The following is a 22,779-nucleotide window of genomic DNA, read 5'->3' on the forward strand; positions in this document are numbered from 1 at the left end:
TAGCCTTTTTCCTTGTGGGGACTGACAAAATGCCCCCCCCCCCCCCCCCCCCCCCCCCCCCACACACACACACACCTATGACATGTTATGAGCAGCATGTAGAGAAGGGATAAGGATCTTACCCTGCCTCGGTACCTCATCCTGTCCTAGCTTAGTGTTGTTGATCTCCCTCTCTGGTCCTCTCTGGCGTCAGTGGTCCTCCCTCAAAATCAGGAAGACTCCCTAGGGGTTCTAGTGGCTCATCTACCTCCCTCTGTCCATGAGCAATAGATCCAGGTTACAGTTACTCTCTCCTTCACACACACTACATGCTGTCTCTGTTTCTGTCAGTCTGTTTCTCTCTTCCAAACACAGATACACACCCTCACACCATGCTCTCCCCGCTGTTCTCTCTGTCCGTTGTGCCACACTATGAGGACAAAGCACACAGCGTCAAGCCTAAATAAATACCAGCAGTTCAACTTGTTTACAACTTCAGCCCTGTAGTCCCATTGACAGGTCAAGTAAACATCCTCTCCTCCATTCGTCCGCAAGTCCTTAAATCACCACTGTGAAACACAGGCTGTAACTCCGCTAACACGTCACACACTTGGACCGGAGCACCTTCCAAAAAAGAGAGAGAGAGAGAAAAAAAGACGAGGGAAAGTATGCTGGCTGAGCCGGGCCAAAGAAAAGAGTTCAAAAGGTTTGGAAAAATCTGCTAACAGCCCATGGACGTTAAGAAACATGTAACCGTTTTGAAACTCTATAAAAAATGATACAAACAAAAATCACATGACGTGGCCCGAGTGCATTTTTTCTATCCCTCCCTCCTTCTCTTCTCTTCTTCTTCTCTTACAAGCTGAGACAGATTCATAGGCGATAATAGCAATAGAACTGTCACACCAACAAGATGAATTTCATACCTAACCCTCTCATTGGCTCTCTTCCCATCCATGGAAAAAAAACTATGCAAACACAAGATGTATCACTTTCTTACAACAACACCAGCGCAGATATGTCTCATTACTTTAGGCTTATGTAACTACTCTGCCACTATCTATATATATGAAATATGTTCGTAGAGTACTGGTATATATTCACACATTTGTTCACACGTTTTGTGAGTGTGTTAGTGATATATCCACTAACCCCATATGTACAGTACACACATAGTGGAGCAGCAGTGCACTTATTTGACAGTCTCTTTCACTCTACAGTGACCTCACCCCCTGACTTCAGTTTGAGGATGGTTAGTACTATCTTGGATCCTTGGGACATCCTTAACCTTACCCTTAATCATAACCCTTACTTAACCATAACCTTAACTATTTTAAATGTCAACTTCAATGTGGTGATGTCAGATCCCGGATAGCAGGGACCATTTGAGGACAGCGCCTCCATATCTGGTATGATTTTCAGTTACTAATACTATCATTTAAAAACCCAACACCAGAGCCCAACCAATATGTTTTTTGGGGTCCGATACGGATTCTGATTTTTTGGTGAGCAAAACTTCTGATAACAAAGTGGCATTTTCCCACACTGTTCTCATAAATTGTAGTGATGGGGGAAAAACTTGTCAGTATTTTTCATTCATAGCTTGTTCTCCATCTTTTACATTTACATTTTAGTCGTTAAGCAGAAACTCTTATCCAGAGCGACTTACAGTTTGTGATCTTAAAATTAATGCACTGTCATAGTAAGTACATTTTTCCTCAATAAAGCGGCTATCAGAGCTAGCTAGTAAGAGGGAAAATAATCAAGTGTGAGTGTTAATATACAAAAGGCTTTATTTTTATTGCTGCTGCAGATGGACAAGAGAGAGCCATGAGAAAACTAGTTTCGATTAGTCATGGGAATAACAAATTGGCTCCCTGTTTAAAAATAAGATGGAGAACAAGCTATTAAGGAGAAATACTGGAGTTTTGGGGCAAGAACAGCAAACTAGCACAACAATAATATTGCGATATTTTCAAAATGATACAATACATAATCGATACATATGTAACTGTATCGATTTTCCCCCCATCACTAATCACAATACATATACTGTAGAATCATGAGAACTGCATTACATACCGCATCGGCACCTAAGTACCACAATAATATTGTATCGTGAGGTCCCTGGCAATTCCCAGCCCTAATAAATTGCCATCCAAAAGAGGTATTGTCCAAGAAATATGCTCAAATGATGATTCCTTACATTGTGATAATGACATCTTTAGAAAAGTGTTTGGATAAGCATGCGATTACCTTTTTTTTTATTTATTTTTTATTTTTTAAATGTTATCCCATTTTCTCCCCAATTTTCGTGGTATCCAATCGCTAGTAATTACTATCTTGTCTCATCGCTACAACTCCCGTACGGGCTCGGGAGAGACGAAGGTCGAAAGCCATGCGTCCTCCGAAGCACAACCCAACCAAGCCGCACTGCTTCTTAACACAGCGCGCCTCCAACCCGGAAGCCAGCCGCACCAATGTGTCGGAGGAAACACCGTGTACCTGGCCCCCTTGGTTAGCGCGCACTGCGCCCGGCCCGCCACAGGAGTCGCTGGAGCGCGATGAGACAAGGATATCCCTACCGGCCAAACCCTCACTAACCCGGACGACGCTATGCCAATTGTGCGTCGCCCCACGGACCTCCCGGTCGCGGCCGGCTGCGACAGAGCCTGGGCGCGAACCCAGAGACTCTGGTGGCGCAGTTAGCACTGCGATGCAGTGCCCTAGACCACTGCGCCACCCGGGAGGCCCGCGATTACCTTTTTCATCCTATTTATTAAATATTGGTTATCGGTGGAATTATTGTCCTAAAGACCTATATCAGCAGTGAACGGATATAGGCTAATCGGTCGGGCTCTACCCAACACCCCCCAACTTCCCTCTCTCTACCCAACACCCCCCAACTTCCCTCTCTCTCTACCCAACACCCCCCAACTTCCCTCTCTCTCTACCCAACACCCCCCAACTTCCCTCTCTCTCTACCCAACACCCCCCAACTTCCCTCTCTCTCTCTACCCAACACCCCCCAACTTCCCTCTCTCTCTACCCAACACCCCCCAACTTCCCTCTCTCTCTACCCAACACCCCTCCAACTTCCCTCTCTCTCTACCCAACACCCCCCAACTTCCCTCTCTCTCTCTACCCAACACCCCCCAACTTCCCTCTCTCTCTACCCAACACCCCCCAACTTCCCTCTCTCTCTACCCAACACCCCCCAACTTCCCTCTCTCTCTCTTGCCAACATCATCAGATATCCAGCCTTGTGGAATTTGAATAATGTATTCCAGATGGAGCCTCTCTCTCTCTCTGTTCCCCTCTGAACAGGGTCACTTAAGGGTGGTGTGCAGAATTGTGAGCGATATCTCTCCACCCCATCCTAAGGGACCCACAGTGCATGATATTTCTCCACCCCTTTTTCACGCAATAACAATAAACCACAATGCTTTAAAACCCTTTTTAACATAACAGAATAGTGCCTAAATAACCTCCTGATCTTTATGTTCAGTCCTTCTCCTAGTAGCATAGTCTGCCAACCGCCTGACTGGAACTCCTGAAATGACATATAATTACATGACCAACTCAAAAACAGCAACATTGTGCATGATACTGTAGCCTCTATATCCAACAAATACACATGTTGATAAAAGCTACATGAAACAGCATTGATAGGCTTTAGGCCTATAGTCTATTACACTACAACAGCAGGACATGCTCTTTCCCCTCATTGTGTTTTTATTGCCGTTTTCCATCACTGGCATGCTGAACCATGGAGGAATGATAATGATCATTTGGGGCGGGGAAGACTGAGCAAGGCCAGAGGGGATTATCCCACTGGATGTCATTCTCTCACACACACACACACACACACACACACACACACACACACACACACACACACACACACACACACACACACACACACACACACACACACACACACACACACACACACACACACACACACACACACACACACACACACACACACACACACACACAAAATATTAATAGGAAGACCAGACGGACGTCAGTAACACAAACACAAGTACACACACACAATGTATGTGTGGTGAGTGGTGACAGCGTAAAAGAGGTAGACTAATGAGTATCAGGTATAATCCCTGGCACAGAGCAGTAAGCTCATCTTGATCTCTACATGCCAACTCTTGCTAGACATCTTTCCCTTTCTCTCAGCCTTTATTCTGCCACTCCTACTCCCCTTCACCCAGTTTGTTAATGTATTATACAGCACTGAAGCTTAAACAGTGTTCTGTGAGAGAAGTGCTTTGTCCAGAAAAAAGGTTATAGGTGCATTAGAAAGGAGGTCATTGTGAGGTTGTGTAAACAGCAAAAATAATAATTTTGCTACTATGCCTGTGGCTCTGTCTAGTCTATGAGTCTACAGTATCACACACCTTCTACTGCTCGCTGTCCATCTGTGTTGGATTCCCACAGCCCCCATCTGCTCCCTCTCCCTTTTAATCCCCCTCTTTACCTCCACTCAGCCTAAGGCACCATCTCCCTGACAAAACAATAGAGCTGTTCCTCTGAAGCCTCACCCACTCCCTACAAAAGCCTATTTCCTGGAGTGTCATTCACTCCCCCTGTCCATGGGATTGTCCTCCAGAGACACTCAGTGCAACACTTGCTATGTGTGCCTCCATCTGACTTATGTAGAGATTTAGCTTAAACCACGCAAACTCATATGGAGGTGAGTGACTACAGGCATTGTCAGGTTGAGGTTTCAGGAAACTACCATGGTTTGCCTTAAAACAGGAACTGGCAGAGAGGAGAGGAGGAAGTGAGCTCAGATCCGGCACCGGTGCATAGACAGAAACTCCCGAGTGGCGCAGCGGTCTAAGGCACTGCATCTCAGTGCTAGAGGCGTCACTACAGACCCTGATTCGATCCCGGGCTGTATCACAGCCGTCTGTGATCGGCTGTCCCCATAGGGTGGGGCACAATTGGCCCAGCATCGTCTGGGTTAGGGGAGGGTTTGGCTGGGGTATGCCGTCTTAACTGACTTGCCTAGTTAAATAAAGGTTAAATAAATAAAAATAAAAAAGACACTGTGCGGTATGTCTAAAAATAGGACATGGCTCATGCAAACACAAGCAACAAACAAAACAACAACAGATGCACTGTAGGCCTACAGTAAACAAGCAACTGAGTGACTCTACGCACATGTGTATATTTGAACGGCAGTTTAATAACTTTAGTTTAAGCAACAAAGTGCATGGTCAAATTTAATAAGCTATTAAGAAACTGGATCATTTTGCAGGGAGCTTGATCTTGGCAATACAGTTGCATGTTTGGACATTCCGCAGCTGACAGAAATACGTCAGATAATGTTCCCTCATGCACCACACAAAGAAAAAACATATCACCTTCCAGTGAGGAGGGAGGCTCATTCCGAGGTCAAGCTGATCTAACAGAGGAGGAAAACACAGTCCACACCCAGCTGGTTAGGCACAGAGATCACAGACCACCACATACCTCCTCCATGTCCATAAGGCTTGAAGGGACATTGGAACGAAATGTTTAAATGTTAGCTCATAACAAGTTATAAGTGGTTAATAGGAGAAAGGGGTTATGGCAAGTTATAAGTAGTTAATAGGAAGGGGATGGGTTACAAAGTCATCACATACTTTCAATGTTGTGTGTAAACAGTTGACCATCTGCTGAAGACAGAGGACAGAACTGAAGTTTACAGCAGAGACAACAGTTTAGAATCAAGTCTACATAAGGCTATCTAACAATGATGGTAGCAATATACTGCTCCATTGCATAACTCTTGTTCCTCACCTGTCAAAACTATAACCTAGGCATGATTACAAAACGTAACACACTGTGAAATTGTCTATAAATTCAATAGTTGCTTGAAATAACCCAAACATTTTTGGGCCAGCGGGAGAATATAGCAGTTTGGTTAGATACATTTTTATTCTTGCAAATAAAATACAATCTTGTATTCAATACATAAGACAAAAGTGCTTAACTTATTGGCAAAATTATACAAGTTGCAAAGTAAAAACACGAGCAAAAGTGTGTTCGTTTTACAATGATTAATTATTAGGTTACTTCAATACATTTTGAGTGTGATTTTAATGATAAGAATTTAGCCTACGAATAATTAATAATACAGTGCCTTCAGAAAGTATTCACACCCCTGGACATTTTCCACATTTTGTTGTGTTGCAGCCTGAAAATAAAATGTAGATTTTTGGTTACTGGTCTACACACAATACCCCATAATGTCAAAGTTGAACTATGTTTTTCACATTTTATACAAATGTATAAAAAATGAAAAGCTGTAATGTCTTGAGTCAATAAGTATTCAACCCCTTTGTTATGCCAAGCCGAAATAGGTTCAGGAGTAATTGTGTTCTTAAGTCACATAATAAGTTGCATTGACTCACTAGTTGAAATAATGTTTTAACATGATTTCTGAATGACTACCTCATCTCTGTACCCCACACATACAATTATCTGTAAGGTCCCTCAGTCGAGCATTGAATTTCAAACACAGATTCAACCACAAAGACCTGGAAGGTTTTCCAATGCCTCGCAAAGAAGGATACCGATTGGTAGATGGGTAAAAATAATCCCTTTTAGCATGGTAAAGTTATTCATTACACTTTGGATGGTGTATCAATACACCCAGTCGCTATAAAGATACAGGCAACCTTCCTAACTCACTTGTCGGAGAGGAAGGAAACCGCTCAGGGATTTCACCATGCTGCCAATGGTGACTTTAAAACAGTTAGAGTTTAATGACTGTGATAGGAGAAAACTGACAATGGATCAACAACATTGTAGTTACTCCACAATATTAACCTAATTGACTGAGTGAAAAGAAGGAAGCCTGTACAGAATAAAAATATTCCAAAACATGCATCCTGTTTGCAACAAGGCACTAAAGTATTCATGTAAAACATGTGGCAAAGCTATACACTTTTTTTCCTCAATAAAATGTCTGGGGCAAATCCAATACAACACATTACTGAGTACCACTCTCCATATTTTCAAGCATAGTGGTGTTTGCATCACATTATCGCTATGCTTGTAATTCTTAAGGACTGGGGAGTTTTTCAGGATAAAAAATAAACGGAATGGAGCTAAGCACAGGCAAAATCTTAGAGGAAAACCTGGTTCAGTCTGCTTTCAACCAGACACTGGAAGATGAATTCACCTTTCAGCAGGACAATAACCTAAAACACAAGGCAGAATCTACACTGGAGTTGCTTACCAAGAAGATAGTAAATGTTCCAGACTTAAATCTACTTGAAAATCTATGGCAAGACCTGAAAATGGTTGTCTAGAAATGATCAAAAAACAATTTGACAGAGTTTGAATAATTTTGAAATGTTGCACAATCCAGGTGGAAAGAGACTTACCCAGAAAGACTCACAGCTGTTATCTCTGCCAAAGGTTTTTCTAGAAATTGACACGGGTGTAAATTTCTTTTTCAATAAATTTGCAAACATTTCTAAAAACATGTTTTTACTTTGTGATTATGGGGTAGTGTGTTGATGGGTGAGAAAATTATATTTATTCATTTTTGAATTCAGGCTGTAACACAAAACGTACAATAAGGGGTATGAATACTTTCTGAAGACACTGTAAATGTTCCACAATGTAACAATTCGGAAGCCTATGCAATACAAGCTTGGACTGATAAAGGGTAATTGTGTTGACCATTATTATAAAGCTATCAAATGTTGCACTCAGCTAGCTACAAAACACCATAGTTAGCTAGGCCTGATAGTCCAGAGGGCAGGTGAAATAATTGTTCCATTTTATGATACAAGTATCAAACCTGGTACACTAATACTAAATACCTTAAGGAACATTTTAAAGATTGGAGGCAGCCTGGGAAGACTGTCAGTTAACCAGGGTGGCCATTTTTATAAAATGGCTGCCATTCAAATTTCCTGTTAGTTATCTACCCACTAAATAAACCTCACAGATAAAATAGACAATAATTCAGAGGTCATCACGTCTACTTGAAAATGTTTTGGAATTTGTGATAGAGCCACCCAATTCACACAGCAAGGGCATGTCTAAATAAGTATTTTTGGCTATAGTGCGATTGCAGATTTAGTCCATTACCCTCCTGGCAGTGATTTCCAATATGCCCATTGGAAAATAGGGTAAGAGACCCAAGATAGGTAATTGGTTGGATAGATGTCACTAGGGGCTCCGGTCAGAGAGCAATCAGAGAACAGAGACGGTGCCAAAGTTCACATATTTACTAAGGACTTGTGGTTGGACATGGTAAAGTTGGATTTGTGTGTGGTTCTGCAACAAAGGAGACACATTATAATCATGTTGCATAACATACAAGGTAAAGGTAATAAGGATGAATCTATTAAACCATGTAAGGGGTGCGTACTGGCGGCAGAGAAGTCAAGCGCAGGAGAACAAAAACTGTGTTTACAACGGAGCAGTTTAATAATAAAAACCACCGGAATCAGAACAAACAATCAATGGGTACACAACCCGTCGCACACCAGATAAACGTGCACATACACTTACAATAAACAATCACGGACAAGGACATGGGGGGAACAGAGGGTTAAATACAGAACATGTAATGATGGGATTGAAACCAGGTGTGTGGGAAGACAAGACAAAACAAATGGAAAATGAAAAGTGGATCGATGATGGCTAGAAGACCGGCGACGCCGACCGCCGCCCGAACAAGGAGAGGACCCAACTTCGGAGGAAGTCGTGACAGTACCCATTCCTTGACGCACGGCTCCAACACGTCCTCGACCGGAACCCAGCACCTCTCCTCCGGACCGTACCCCTCCCACTCCACGAGATACTGAAGGCCCCTCGCCCGACGCCTCGAATCCAGTATGGAGCGAACGGAGTACGCCGGGGCCCCCTCGATGTCCAGAGGGGGTGGAGGAACCTCCCGCACCTCAGACTCCTGGAGCGGGCCAGCCACTACCGGCCTGAGGAGAGACACATGGAACGAGGGGTTAATACGGTAATCGGGGGGAAGCTATAACCTATAACAAACCTCGTTCACTCTCCTCAGGACTTTAAATGGCCCCACAAACCGCGGACCCAGCTTCCGGCAGGGAAGGCGGAGGGGCAGGTTTCGGGTCGGTGTTCGCACCGGGGCCTCACTGCGGTGACCGTCTGTGTTATTTTTTTGGCGCACCACGGCCCGCTGAAAGTGAATACAGGCAGCTTCCCATGTCTCCTCCGCGTGCCTGAACCAGTCGTCCACCGCAGGAGCCTCGGTCTGACTCTGATGCCAAGGCGCAATAACCGGCTGGTACCCCAGTATGCACTGGAAGGGAGAGAGGTTAGTGGAGTGGCGAAGCGAGTTCTGTGCCATCTCGGCCCAGGGCACGAACGCCGCCCACTTCCCCGGCCGGTCCTGGCAATAAGACCGCAGAAACCTGCCCACATCCTGGTTTACTCTCTCCATCTGCCCATTACTCTCGGGTTGAAACTCCGAAGTAAGGCTGATCGAGCAGAGGGAAGAGACGATAAGACTTAGAGAACCGATCCACAACGACCAGGATCGCGGTGTTACCTTGTGAGGGGGAGAGATCGGTAAGAAAATCCACCGACAGGTACGACCAAGGCCGCTGTGGAACGGGTAAGGGGTGTAGCTTCCCTCTGGGCAGGTGCCTAGGAGCCTTACACTGGGCGCACACAGAGCAGGAGGAAACATAAACCCTCATGTCCTTAGCCAAGGTAGGCCACCAGTACCTCCCGCTCAAACAGCGCACTGTCCGACCGATCCCAGGATGACCAGAGGAGGGTGACGTGTGGGCCCAATAGATCAACCGGTCACGGACAGCAGACGGGACGTACAGACGCCCAGCGGGACACGCGTCCAGCTCCCACACTACCGGCGCCACCAGGCAGGAGGCTGGGAGTATGGGAGTGGGATCCATGGGCCGCTCCTCTGTGTCATACAGCCGGGACAATGCGTCTGCCTTCACGTTCTGGGAGCCTGGCCTGTAGGAAAGGGTGAACACAAAACGGGTGAAAAACATGGCCCACCTTGTCTGGCGAGGGTTCAGTCTCCTCGCTGCCCGGATGTACTCCAGATTGCGGTGGTCAGTCCAGATGAGAAAAGGGTGTTTAGCCCCCTCAAGCCAATGTCTCCACGCCTTCAGAGCCTTTACGACAGCCATCAGCTCCCGGTCCCCCACGTCATAGTTTCGCTCCGCCGGGCTGAGGTTCTTCGAGAAGAAGGCACAGGGGCGGAGCTTCGGTGGCGTACCCGAGCGCTGAGAGAGCACGGCTCCTATCCCAGCCTCGGACGCATCCACCTCCACTATGAACGGCAAAGAAGGATCCGGATGGGCCAGCACGGGAGCCGAGGTAAACAGAGCCCTCAGGTGACCAAAAGCCCTGTCCGCCTCAGCCGACCACTGCAAACTCACCGGGCCCCCCTTCAGCAGTGACGTAATGGGAGCCGCTACCTGACCAAAACCCCAGATAAACCTCCGGTAGTAATTGGCAAACCCAAGAAACCGCTGCACCTCCTTTACCGTGGTGGGAGTCGGCCAATTACGCACAGCTGAAATGCGGTCACTCTCCATCTCCACCCCCGAGGTGGAAATGCGGTACCCTAGGAAGGAGACGGACTGCTGGAAGAACAGGAACCTCTCAGCCTTGACGTACAGGTCATGTTCCAACAATCGTCCAAGCACCCTGCGCACAAGAGACACATGCTCGGCGCGTGTAGCGCAGTATATCAGAATGTCATCAATATACACCACTACACCCTGCCCGTGCAGGTCCCTGAAAATCTCGTCTACAAAGGCTTAGAAGACTGATGGAGCATTCATCAACCTGCATGGCATGACGAGGTACTCATAATGAGGTGGTACTGAATGCCGTCTTCCACTCGTCTCCCTCCTGGATACGCACCAGGTTGTAAGCGCTCCTGAGATCTAGTTTGGTGAAGCGCGCCCCGTGCATTGACTCAATCGCTGTGGCGATGAGAGGTAGCGGGTAACTGTATCTCACCGTGATCTGATTTAGACCTCGATAGTCAATACACGGGCGCAGACCTCCATCCTTCTTCTTCACAAAAAAGAAACTTGAGGAGGCGGGTGATGTGGAGGACCGAATGTACCCCTGACGCAGGGATTCGGAGACATATGTTTCCATAGCCACCGTCTCCGCTTCTCCGGATAAACGTGACTCCTGGGAAGTGAGGCGTCTACCAGGAGATTTATCGCACAATCCCCCCGTCGATGGGGTGGTAATTGAGTCGCCTTCTTCTTAGAGAAGGCAAGAGCCAAATCGGCATATTCAGGGGGGAATGCGCACGGTGGAGACCTGGTCTGGACTTTCCACTGTGGTAGCACCAACGGAAACCCCTAAACACCTCCCTGTGCACTCTCGCGACCACCCTGTGAGAGCCCTCCATTGCCAAGAAACAGTGGGGTCATGACAAGCTAACCAGGGAAGGCCTAGCACCACGGGAAACGCAGGAGAGTCAATGAGGAAGAGACTAATTCTCTCCTTGTGACCCCCCTGCGTCACCATACCCAGAGGAGCGGTGGCCTCCCTAAGACAAAACAAACGGAAAATAAAAAGTGGATCAATGATGGCTAGAAGACCGGCGACGCCGACTGCCGCCCGAACGCCGCCCGAACAAGGAGAGGAACCAACTTCGGCGGAAGTCGTGACAAACCAATACATCTCAAGTAATGAAAATAAGGAAATTACATGACATCTTAATGTTATGACAACTAAAATATACATGGAAAATAGGAAATAAATGTACTCTTAACTGTGATGCACACAACTGGAAAGAAACTGAGGAATGGCTTGGCAGGATTTAAATACAAACTAAAGGTTATCAGAGCAGTCTTGATAATTAGTAACAAATGTGTGGCATTGAGAGAGAGTCAACAGGTGAAATCAACTTGGTTGAAAAAGTTCATATCAGTAGTGTCACGCCCTGCCCTTAGAGATCCTTTTAATTCTCTATTTGGTTAGGTCAGGGTGTGACTAGGGTGGGCAATCTATGTTTTCTATTTCTTTGTTGGCCGGGTATGGTTCCCAATCAGAGGCAGCTGTCTATCGTTGTCTCTGATTGGGGATCATACTTAGGCAGCCTTTTGCCACCTGTAGTTTGTGGGATCTTGTTTTTGTACTGTTGCTTTCCAGCCCTACAGAACTGTGCGTTTCGTTTTGTATTTGTTGTTTTTTCGGTGTCATCAATAAAAGAAAGATGTACGCCTACCACGCTGCACCTTGGTCCGATCCTTCCATCAACGAGCGTAACAAGTAGTATGCTGCTCCACTCTGAAGGCTCCACTCTACAGCCCAATGATGGCTTAAAATGTTTGAGGGGGTCTGGAAAACACAATACAATTGCCCAAAGATGCCATACCTTTGACATTTTTTGTAGAAAAGTGGTGAAAATGTGTGCCAATTTACTGTTTTTTATAAATGTTTTTATGGCTAGTTCCAATAGTTTAAATGTAAACACTCCAAAAAATGATATGAGCGTTCCCTGAAGTCTACTGATTGCAATGATATATAATATGTTATACTATGGCATTGTTGAATACTTGTCTCTGACTGGCTTGAAGAGCATTCTAGAGCATGCATTATTTCCCTATAACTCACGGGATATCAGCACGGTAGAATTCAATGGCTATAGTCAGGGATTAGCCAAAATGGCGTAGCAGTCGGTCGTGTGTTGTGTTTGTCTTCCCATATCCCATGTAAATAAACGTAATAAAAAAAAAAAATTGTATACATTTTAATCTCACTTTCTATCTACGAACTAAATATACTTTCCTGCAACCCGCCTCACCCAATGTGGTACGGATCTGCTATTTTTATTCCTTATAACTGGAACCTCCGTCAGGTGCTAGCCAGCTAACTAGCTACTAGTCTTTGTTAGCCACGGCTAGCGGTTTTCACCTTTTAGCTCGGACACCACCAGCTTTAGCTCGGACAATACATGCCAGTCTGCACAGCGCAATATCAACCCAGAGCATATCAGACTGCTTCTCCCTACCACATCACCGGATTCCTGCCGCTCTGGATCATTACACCGGATCATCGCAGCTAGCTAGCTGCTACCGAGTGGCTACTGTTAGCTAACGCCTCTGTCCCGAAGCAAGCACCAGTTAGCCTTGAGCTAGCCACGAGCTAGGCCCATATACCAGCTAATTCTAGGGCTACAATACCTCTATTGCCAATTGGCCTGGACCCTTTATTGTCAACGCGGAGCCCTGCCGATCCATCACGACTGGTCTGCCGACGTGGTCGCCCGATGTGGTCTCAACGCCAAAGAACCATCTTCTTGCCCCGGCCCGCTAGCTTTCTAAGCGCCGTGTCTCCCACTCGCCAAAGCTCTGTACTGACTACTGAACGGCTCCCTGACTCACCTATTGCTGTTCTTTGGACCCTATGATCACTCGGCTACACAGCTGATGCCCCCTGGACTGTTTCAATAACACGGTACCTCATTTTGTTAATCTGTCGGCCGCAGCCTCGAACTCAGGTCCTGTATGTACTTAACTGACCCGCTCTGCCCATTCATCTCCATTTACCCGTTGTTATCTTAACTCTCCCGATCAACGCCTGTGACTGCTTTATGCCTCTATCTAATGTCAATATGCCTCTCTCTAATGCCAATATGCCTGGTTTCACTGTAGAGCCCTCAGTCCCAATCACCTTGCCTTAGATAGCTCTTTTGTCCCAACCCCCACACATGCGGAGACCTCACCTGGCTTAACTGGTCCCACCAGAGACGAAACCTCTCTCATCGTCACTCAACGCCTAGGTTTACCTCCTCTGTACTCACATCCTACCATACCCTTGTCTGTACATTATGTCCTGAATCTATTTTCCATGCCCAGAAATCTGCTCCTTTTATTCTGTTCCCAACGCACTAGGCGACCAGTTCTTATAGCCCTTAGCCGTACCCTTTTCCTACTCCTCCTCTGGTGATGTAGAGGTTAACCCAGGCCCTGTAGACCCCAGAACCACACCTATTCCCCAGGCGCTATCATTTGTTGACTTCTGTAACCGTAAAAGCCTTGGTTTCATGCATGTTAACATCAGAAGCCTCCTCCCTAAGTTTGTTTCATTCACTGCTTTAGCACACTCTGCCAACCCTGATGTCCTAGCCATGTCTGAATACTGGCGTAGGCCACCAAAAATTCTGAAATTTCCATCCCCAACTACAGCATTTTCCGCCAAGATAGAACTGCCAAAGGGGGCGGGGTCGCAATCTACTGCAGAGATAGTCTGCAGAGTTCTGTCATGCTATCCAGGTCTGTGCCCAAACAGTTCGAGCTTCCACTTCTAAAAATCTACCCTTCCAGAAACAAGTCTCTCACTGTTGCCGCTTGCTATAGACCCCCCTCAGCCCCCAGTTGTGCCCTGGACTCCGTATGCGAATTGATTGCCCCCCATTTATTTTCAGAGTTCGTACTGTTAGGTGACCTAAACTGGGATATGCTTAACACCCCGGCTGTTTTACAATCTAAGCTAGATGCCCTCAATCTCACACAAATGATCAAAGAACCTACCAGGTACAACCCCAAATCTGTAAACACTGGCACCCTCATAGATATCATCCTGACCAACCTGCCCTCTAAGTACACCTCTGCTGTCTTCAACCAGGATCTCAGCAATCACTGCCTCATTGTCTGCGTCCGTAATGGGTCTGCGGTCAAACGACCACCCCTCATCACTGTCAAACGCTCCCAAAAACACTTCAGCGAGCAGGCCTTTCTAATCGACCTGGCTCGGGTATCCTGGAAGGATATTGACCTCATCCCGTCAGTAGAGGATGCCTGGTTGTTCTTTAAAAGTGCTTTCCTCACCATCTTAAATAATCATTCCCCATTTAAAAAATGTAGAACTAAGAACAGATATAGCCCTTGGTTCACTCCAGACTTGACTGCCATTGACCAGCACAAAAACATCCTGTGGTGCACTGCTTTAGCATCGAATAGCCCCCGCGATATGCAACTTTACAGGGAAGTTAGGAACCAATATACACAGTCAGTTAGGAAAGCAAAGGCTAGCTTTTTCAAACAGAAATTTGCATCCTGCAGTAGAAATTCCAAAAAGTTTTGGGACACTGTAAAGTCCATGGAGAATAAGAGCACCTCCTCCCATCTGCCCACTGCACTGAGGCTAGGAAACACTGTCACCACCGATAAATCCACGATAATCGAGAATTTCAGCATTTTTCTACGGCTGGCCATGCTTTCCACCAGGCTACCCCTACCCCGGCCAACAGCTCTGCACCCCACGCGGCAACTTGCCTAAGCCCCCCCTTCTCCTTCACCCAAATACAGACACTGATGTCCTGAAAGAGCTGCAAAATCTGGATCTCTACAAATCAGCTGGGCTAGACAATCTGAACCTTCTCTTTCTAAAATTATCTGCCGCAATTGTTGCAACCCCTATTCAATCCTACCCCTGTTCAACCTCTCTTTTGTATCGTCTGAGATCCCTAAAGATTGGAAAGCTGCCGCAGCCATCACCTTCTTCAAAGGGGGAGTCACTCTAGACACAAACTGTTATAGACCTATATCCATCCTGCCCTGCCTTTCTAAAGTCTTCGAAAGCCAAGTTAACAAACAGATCACCGACCATTTCGAATCCCACCGTACCTTCTCCACTATGAAATATGGTTTCCGAGCTGGTCATGGGTACACCTCAGCCACGCTCAAGGTCCTAAACGATATCATAACCGCCATCGATAAAAGACAGTACTGTGCAGCCGTCTTCATTGACCTGGCCAAGGCTTTCGACTCTGTCAATCACCGCATTCTTATTGGCAGACTTAACAGCCTTGGTTTCTAAAATGACTGCCTCGCCTGGTTCACCAACTACTTCTCAGATAGAGTTCAGTGTGTCAAATCGGAGGGCCTGTTGTCCGGACCTCTGGCAGCCTCTATGGGGGTGCCACAGGGTTCGACTCTCTTCTCTGTATATATCAATGATTTCGCTCTTGCTGCTGGTGATTCTCTGATCCACCTCTATGCAGATGACACCATTCTGTATAATTCTGGTCCTTCTTTGGACACTGTGTTGACAAACCTCCAGACAAGCTTCAATGCCATACAACACTCCTTCCGTGGCCTCCAATTGCTCTTAAATGCTAGTAAAACTAAATGCATGCTTTTCAACCGATCGCTGCCCGCACCCGCCCGGCCAACTAGCATCACTACTCTGGATGGTTCTGACTTAGAATATGTGGACAACTACAAATACCTAGGTGTCTGGTTAGACTGTAAACTCTCCTTCCAGAGTCACATTAAGCATCTCTAATCCAAAATTAAATCTAGAATTGGCTTCCTATTTCGCAACAAAGCCTCCTTCACTCATGCTGCCAAACATACCCTCGTAAAACTGACCATCCTACCGATCTTTGACTTCGGCGATGTCATTTACAAAATAGCCTCTTATACTCTACTCAGCAAACTGGATGTAGTCTATCACAGTGCCATCCATTTTGTCACCAAAGCCCCATATACTACCCACCACTGCGATCTGTATGCTCTCGTTGGCTGGCCCTCACTACATATTCATCGCCAAACCCACTGGCTCCAGGTCATCTATAAGTCTTTGCTAGATAAATCCCCGCCTTATCTCAGCTCACTGGTCACCATAGCAACACCCACCCGTAGCACACACTCCAGCAGGTATATTTCATTGGTCATCCCCAAAGCCAACTCTGCCTTTGGCCGCCTTTCCTTCCAGTTGTCTTCTGCCAATGACTGGAACGAATTGCAAAAATCACTGAAGCTCGAGACTTATATCTCCCTCACTAACTTTCAGCATCAGCTGTCAGAGCAGCTTACTGATCACTGCACCTGTACACAGCCCATCTGTAAATAGCCCACCAAACTACCTCATCCCCATATTGTTATTTATTTTTGCTCTTTGCACCCCAGTATCTCTACTTGCACATCATCATCTGCAAATCTATCACTCCAGTGTTAATGCTAAATTGTAATTATTTCGCCACTATGGCCTATTTATTGCCTTACCTCCCTAATCTTACTACATTTGCACACACTGTATATAGATTTTTCTATTGTGTTATTGACTGTATGTTTGTTTATCCCATGTGTAACTCTGTGTTGTTTGTGTCGCACTGCTTTGCTTTATCTTGGCCAGGTCACAGTTGTAAATGGGCCAGTTGGGCTACACTGCATGTTATTACATTGCACACTTTCTGCCTGTGTACATCTGTTCTACAATGTGCCAGCAGCAGAGAATGAGACCCTTTGTTGGCTGTACACCTGGCATACCCCTTTTTATCCACCTTATCCACGGAAAGTGTGTGGTGTTCCTTTTCACCTCTACTGGCATCCAGCTTAAGCCAGGCCCAGCTCCAGCTACACTTGATACCTGAATCCACTTGTTAAACAAGCAAAGCCTCATTTTCACCTAATCCTCTCATTCTGAAATGAACCACATAGATGGAAAACATTAGTTCATAGATAGCTAACTAATTAACTACGTTAACACAGATTTCCAGAGTCCAGTGAGCAATTAACGTTATAGCTTGAGGAACGGCAACGAGTCGTATACCAGTTCATACTGTAGCTAATTGGTTCCTCGAGTTAACGTTACCTCATCTGATGTTGAAACGTTAATTTATCTAATTTTCACATTATAAACTAAATTATTTGATCAGCTAAGTTAGCTAAAGTTGCTCAACATTTGCTAGCTAATGGAGAATTTGATCCAGGTACTGTAGCAAGATACTTAACAATGCTAACAAGTATTGTTTCACCACACTTGCTCCCTAACCTCAAACTTTCCAAATGCCAGTTGTTTTTCGGTTACAGCTCATGAAGTACGCTTCATCACCTTCTCACCTCCATCTCCAGGCTTCTCACCTACCTCTTCGTTGTTGATCAGGTGACGCGCTAGTGTGTTGTAACTGGCAAACTGCCTTTCCACTCTCCGCTGTCTTTCCAGAGCGCGTTCTGATGCTGTAATTAAGCTAGCTGGTTGTCTCTTCTTTCAGTCGCGTGCTGCATTCTGTTATGCGAGCCCAGGCTCGAGCCTTGGATACAGACAGTATTGCTCAAAACACGCATCACTGGTTCGCTTACAGCCATTAGTGACCCAAACGCGCATATTAGAGCCCCCCCAACATTTATTTTTTTATCAGATCTACACGAATCACGTAGCTGACCTATTCTGGATTAAAAACAGTGAATTTGGCGAAAGGTGACTAGTTTGCATCCCTGTATAGTTCATTCTTACATGCTCTATGTTTGATCTGCTTTTGAAAGCAAAAGTCGAATTGAAAACATTAATTGCATTGTTGAATTCGATTTTCATAATAGCAAGCTATGACTGATGGTTTGGATAGCTAAACTAGCAATTCTGTTTGTTTGGTTACCAAGGCTACTACTGTACCTATCTAGTTAACTTGCTACCTACTTCAGTGGATATTTAACACATTTTTACCTGCAAATGAACACATTTTTTTGCGTCAAATGTGTTAAATTATAGCGATAATATAAAAAGGGATAATCAACTCAGAGCTTATATGCGTTTGCTGGAAAATAATGCAACTCCATGTCATTCATTATTTTCCATTGCCCCTCGTTGATTATCCCTTACATATTCTGTTTAGTTTCAATTTTAAGAAACGTGACAGGAAACCTGCCCTGTACACGTCACTTTAGGTGAAATACAATACCAGCAGAGAAACAGGTAACCCATTATTAAACATGTAACCCCATCAATAAAAATTTTGTCCAGACTAAAACAGTTCGTCAAACAAAAAACAGTTGCTTAGTAACCGGATACCATCATCAAAGATTTTTATAACTAAACCAAAATAGACCACAACCTGTCATTTCAAATGGGAACAAATGAGCCATAGTGGGCAGAACAAGCAAGGAGGTGGGAAGAGCCAAGCACGAGCTAGCGAGATCCTATTGGCGCATTCTAGCAATAATTTGCATATTTCCGTTAGGGGACGCCTACTCTGTAAAGTGCGGTGTGCTCAATTCGCCTTTGTACGCCTTCTAAACAACGCAATTTTTTAAAACTTTGGCAAATGGTAGTTTACAAAAAAAGTATACAAAAAAACTAAGTCCACTCTGTTCATAATATATTATAGTTTTGGGGACAGAAAACTGAATTAAGATCAAATGTTTAATCGATGAGTAAATTCGCAGCATGTGGGCCAAAATCCATTTTGTTCATCGTCTCTCCCTGCCGGCCACTGGGCTTCCTCTCACTACCATATTTGGTAGTGAGTGAAACTGTCAACCGGATGCTTCACATTTATACATCCGGTGAAATATCTGTCTCATTGTTCTATCTGTGCCATGTTCTGTGGAGAAAAAAAGTGATAGTTCAAATATTTGCATAATCGTTGTGATTGGAGGATATCTGTGAAGGTGATCGAATCAGCATCAAATCTTCTGTTCTTCTAGAGCTCATTAATGATAGAATGTTCATATTTGAAGATGGCAGAAAGGCCCATCTCTTTGGTACATGGAGTACAGGGAGTGGACTAACTAAAGAGACTTGTACCCAGGCTAGTATTATTGTACCAAGTTTGATACTTGTATCATAAAGTGGAATTTATCGGTATCTATCGTGTTTTTATCCGCTGGATTATGACGAGGTCCTCCTTTGAGTAGCCTGTTGCCTTCACTATAAATGTAATATCTCATCTAATTGAAGCAATGCTTTAGCCAAAGAAGAAAATGCTGGAATTAAATCTTACCTTGAAGTTGTATCTTTAGTTAATGTTCCCGTTATTTATGCAATCACACGAGCTCCGTAATCCTCTCAAACTAGCTAGCCCATTAGAAAAGTGGCAGACGAACTGTAACCATGGTGTTCTGTCCTCTCGTTCCAATGCTTCTATTGCCTCCCCGTGCGCAAATAGTTTTGGAAGTACGTCATCAATGATCAAATATATAATTTTGGTGTGGTGTGTGCAGCTCTGACGGAATTTAAAATGTATATATTGCATATATTCGACCTGTCTTCGAACTAAATTGTTACTTGCATTGTAGTAGCACTGGCCCCATGCATATAGACTTGTAAAAACTTTATTTACAAATAGGCCTACAAGTACACAACAGTAGGCTACACCAGGGGGCAGCAATAGCCTATAAAATGTAATCACAATAATAGAAACCCCCAAGATGCGTACATTGTAGAAAATAATAACTTAATGACAAAGCATTTTTATTTGGATAGGAAATATTATTTTTAGACAATGTTAAAATGTAGGCCTATTGTTTCACTTTTAGATATAACTGTTATGGAGTGGTTTGCTGTGTGTTGGATTCAATGTATTGGACTATAGAGAAAGGTTGTTAATTAAGGTAATTGTATCATTTTGACGAAATCATCAGTTGAAGTGTTCATGTCAAATGTGTGTGTGTGCAGGATGGATGACTTTTATAGTTTCCTATGAGGCATGAAAGTTCCGGGGGATACTGTAAGAAAGATGGAGAAGGTGCAAAAGTGTAGGTTAAATCAAGATAGTGTTGTTTACCTGTAATCAAGCTATTGTGAGCAGCAGTGCTGATCCTTATCACATGAAGAGTTCAGGAAGAGTTATTTTCTTTCCTGCATTAGATTGATGATAGTGTGCTTCCACACATGAGTGATGAGCAGCTGCGCACCTACCTACCATCCTATGAGGATGGCCTTGCCATTCTCACATACTGCAGGCAGAAGACAAAATGCCCTTTGAAATGAAAAGCAAAACTGTTTGACAGAGCCATCAGTCAAACAGAGCAATCAGTCAACAGATCAGTCAACAGATCAATCGCCACAGGAAGCGGGCTCATGTGGGGAGACAAAATCAAGAAATGCTCTGCAGAACAACAGAAAAATGTAAGTGGGGTGGATTATGTATCAGAGGAAGAAGAAAACTTTTGTGCAAGTCATTGCCAGGTGAGGTGGGGGGACTCGCAAATGTGATGTCCCCAAGGACTGTAGAAAAAAATAACTAAAAGAAATGGCAGAGAATTTATATTTTCCAAATGGAGAACATTATCATGGAAAAACCTAAGACTTTGATCTGACTGATACAAAGAGCATTCAAATGTACAAAAAATATTAAATCACAAAGGGTAATATAATGAGGTTCTACCTGACAACAAAAGTATGTGAAGAGGCAAATTAAACTAATGAAAGAGAAGAAGCAAATGTTGCTGCTGATGACAATGAAACACCCTACCACCAATGCAGCAAAGAGTAGAACCCTAGTTGCCCATTGAGAACAAAGTACTTAAGGAACTGATCCACCATTTCTGTGATGACACCACTTGAAGCTGATGTTCAGATCAAACTCAGTCTTCCTGATGGAAAGTACGAACAGGCCACTGATGAGGGCGGAGTTCTGAGGGACTGTTTATCTGAGTTCTGGGAGTTTTACAACCAGTGTACCATGGGTAGTACATTCAAGTTGCCATTTCATCGATACGACTTTGGGGAAAAGGAGTGGCAAAGTGTAGGCCACATTATTGCAGTAGGATGGAAAAAGGAGCGATACCTACTTTTGAAAGTGGCTCCAGCAATATTGGAACAAACAGCTTTTGGATAACTTCTTGAAGTACATAACCGAAAAGAAGCACTTGACCTTAGAGGTCTATCGGTCGGATTTCAGCAGTGTAGATCCAGAGGCGTTGACAGAAATCCTGGATATTAACAGCTGTCAAAAGAAGGCTAAAGCAGACAACCTGGAAGAGGAGTTGTTGCACAAAACTCTGATTCAAGAGCCAGCATACATCATAGAGCAGTTGGCTACTACACTCTATCCACTGAAACAGGAGATGACAGAGATCTTTGGTGCTTAGGAAGACCTACAGCCAACGGGAAGAAAAGTGCAGAATTCCATGTTTTTTCCAACTACCATGACACACAGGAAAGGACATCCAGCGATATACAGTTCATTCAGATTATGGATTAAATAAATCATTTAACTTCCCAATGTACACACAATACCCCATAATGACAAAGCGGAAACAATTTTTGAAATGTTTGTGAATTTATTAAAATAAAAAAACATAAATACCTTTTTTACATTGGTATTCAGGCCCTTTGCTATGAGACTCAAAATTGAGCTCAGGTGCATCCTGTTTCCGTTGATCATCCTTGAGATGTTTCTACAACTTGATTGGAGTCTACCTGTGGTAAATTCAATTGATTGGACATGATTTGGAAAGGCATAGACCTGTCTATATAAGGTCCCACAGTTGACAGTGCATGTCAGAGCAAAAACCAAGAAATTAGGTTGAAGGAATTGTCCGTAGAGCTCAGAGACATGATTATGTCGAGGCACAGATCTGGGGAAGGGTACCAACATTTTTTTTAAATGGAAGAAGTTTGGAACCACCAAGACCCTTCCTAGAGCTGTTCCCCCGGCCAAACTGAGCAATCGAGGGAGAAGGGCCTTGGTCAGGTAGGTGACTAAGAACCTGATGGTCACTCTGACAGAGCTCCAGTTTGCCAAAAGGCACCTGCTTGGAGTTTGCCAAAAGGCACATAAAAGACTCTCAGATCATGAGAAACAAGATTCTCTGGTCTGATGAAACCAAGACTGAACTCTTTGGCCTGTATCCCAAGTGTCACGTCTGGAGGAAACCTGGCAACATCCCTACTGTGAAGCATGGTGGTGGCAGCATCATACTGTGGGAATGTTTTTCAGCGGAAGGGACTGGGAGACTAGTCGGGATCGAGGGAAAGATGAACAGAGCAAAGTACAGAGAGATCCTTGATGAAAACCAATTTGGATAATACCTCTGTTAGAACAAAGGTAGTTGTATG

The 22,779-nt window shown here is 44.6% G+C and overlaps 1 protein-coding gene across 2 annotated transcripts in view; it reads right to left on the bottom strand.

Moving 5' to 3' along the window:
• The window catches only part of LOC120057149 (unconventional myosin-Ic-like), a 44,401-nt gene extending 24,484 nt beyond the window's left edge, over positions 1-19,917 (bottom strand). Inside the window, exon 1 of one of the 2 annotated variants that reach the window (XM_039005609.1) lies at positions 19,718-19,917. Coding sequence is in view for 1 of the 2 variants with exons in the window: in XM_039005608.1 (XP_038861536.1) it covers positions 123-140 (18 nt within the window). In the remaining variant the exon portion in view is untranslated. Of the gene's footprint in view, positions 1-122; positions 603-19,717 lie in introns of those variants that run through there. The other variant, XM_039005608.1, reaches the window with a different exon arrangement.
• Between the last annotated feature and the right edge of the window lie 2,862 nt (positions 19,918-22,779).

Source organism: Salvelinus namaycush, chromosome 12 (assembly GCF_016432855.1).
Source record: "Salvelinus namaycush isolate Seneca chromosome 12, SaNama_1.0, whole genome shotgun sequence".
NCBI classification, from domain to species: Eukaryota; Metazoa; Chordata; class Actinopteri; order Salmoniformes; family Salmonidae; genus Salvelinus; species Salvelinus namaycush.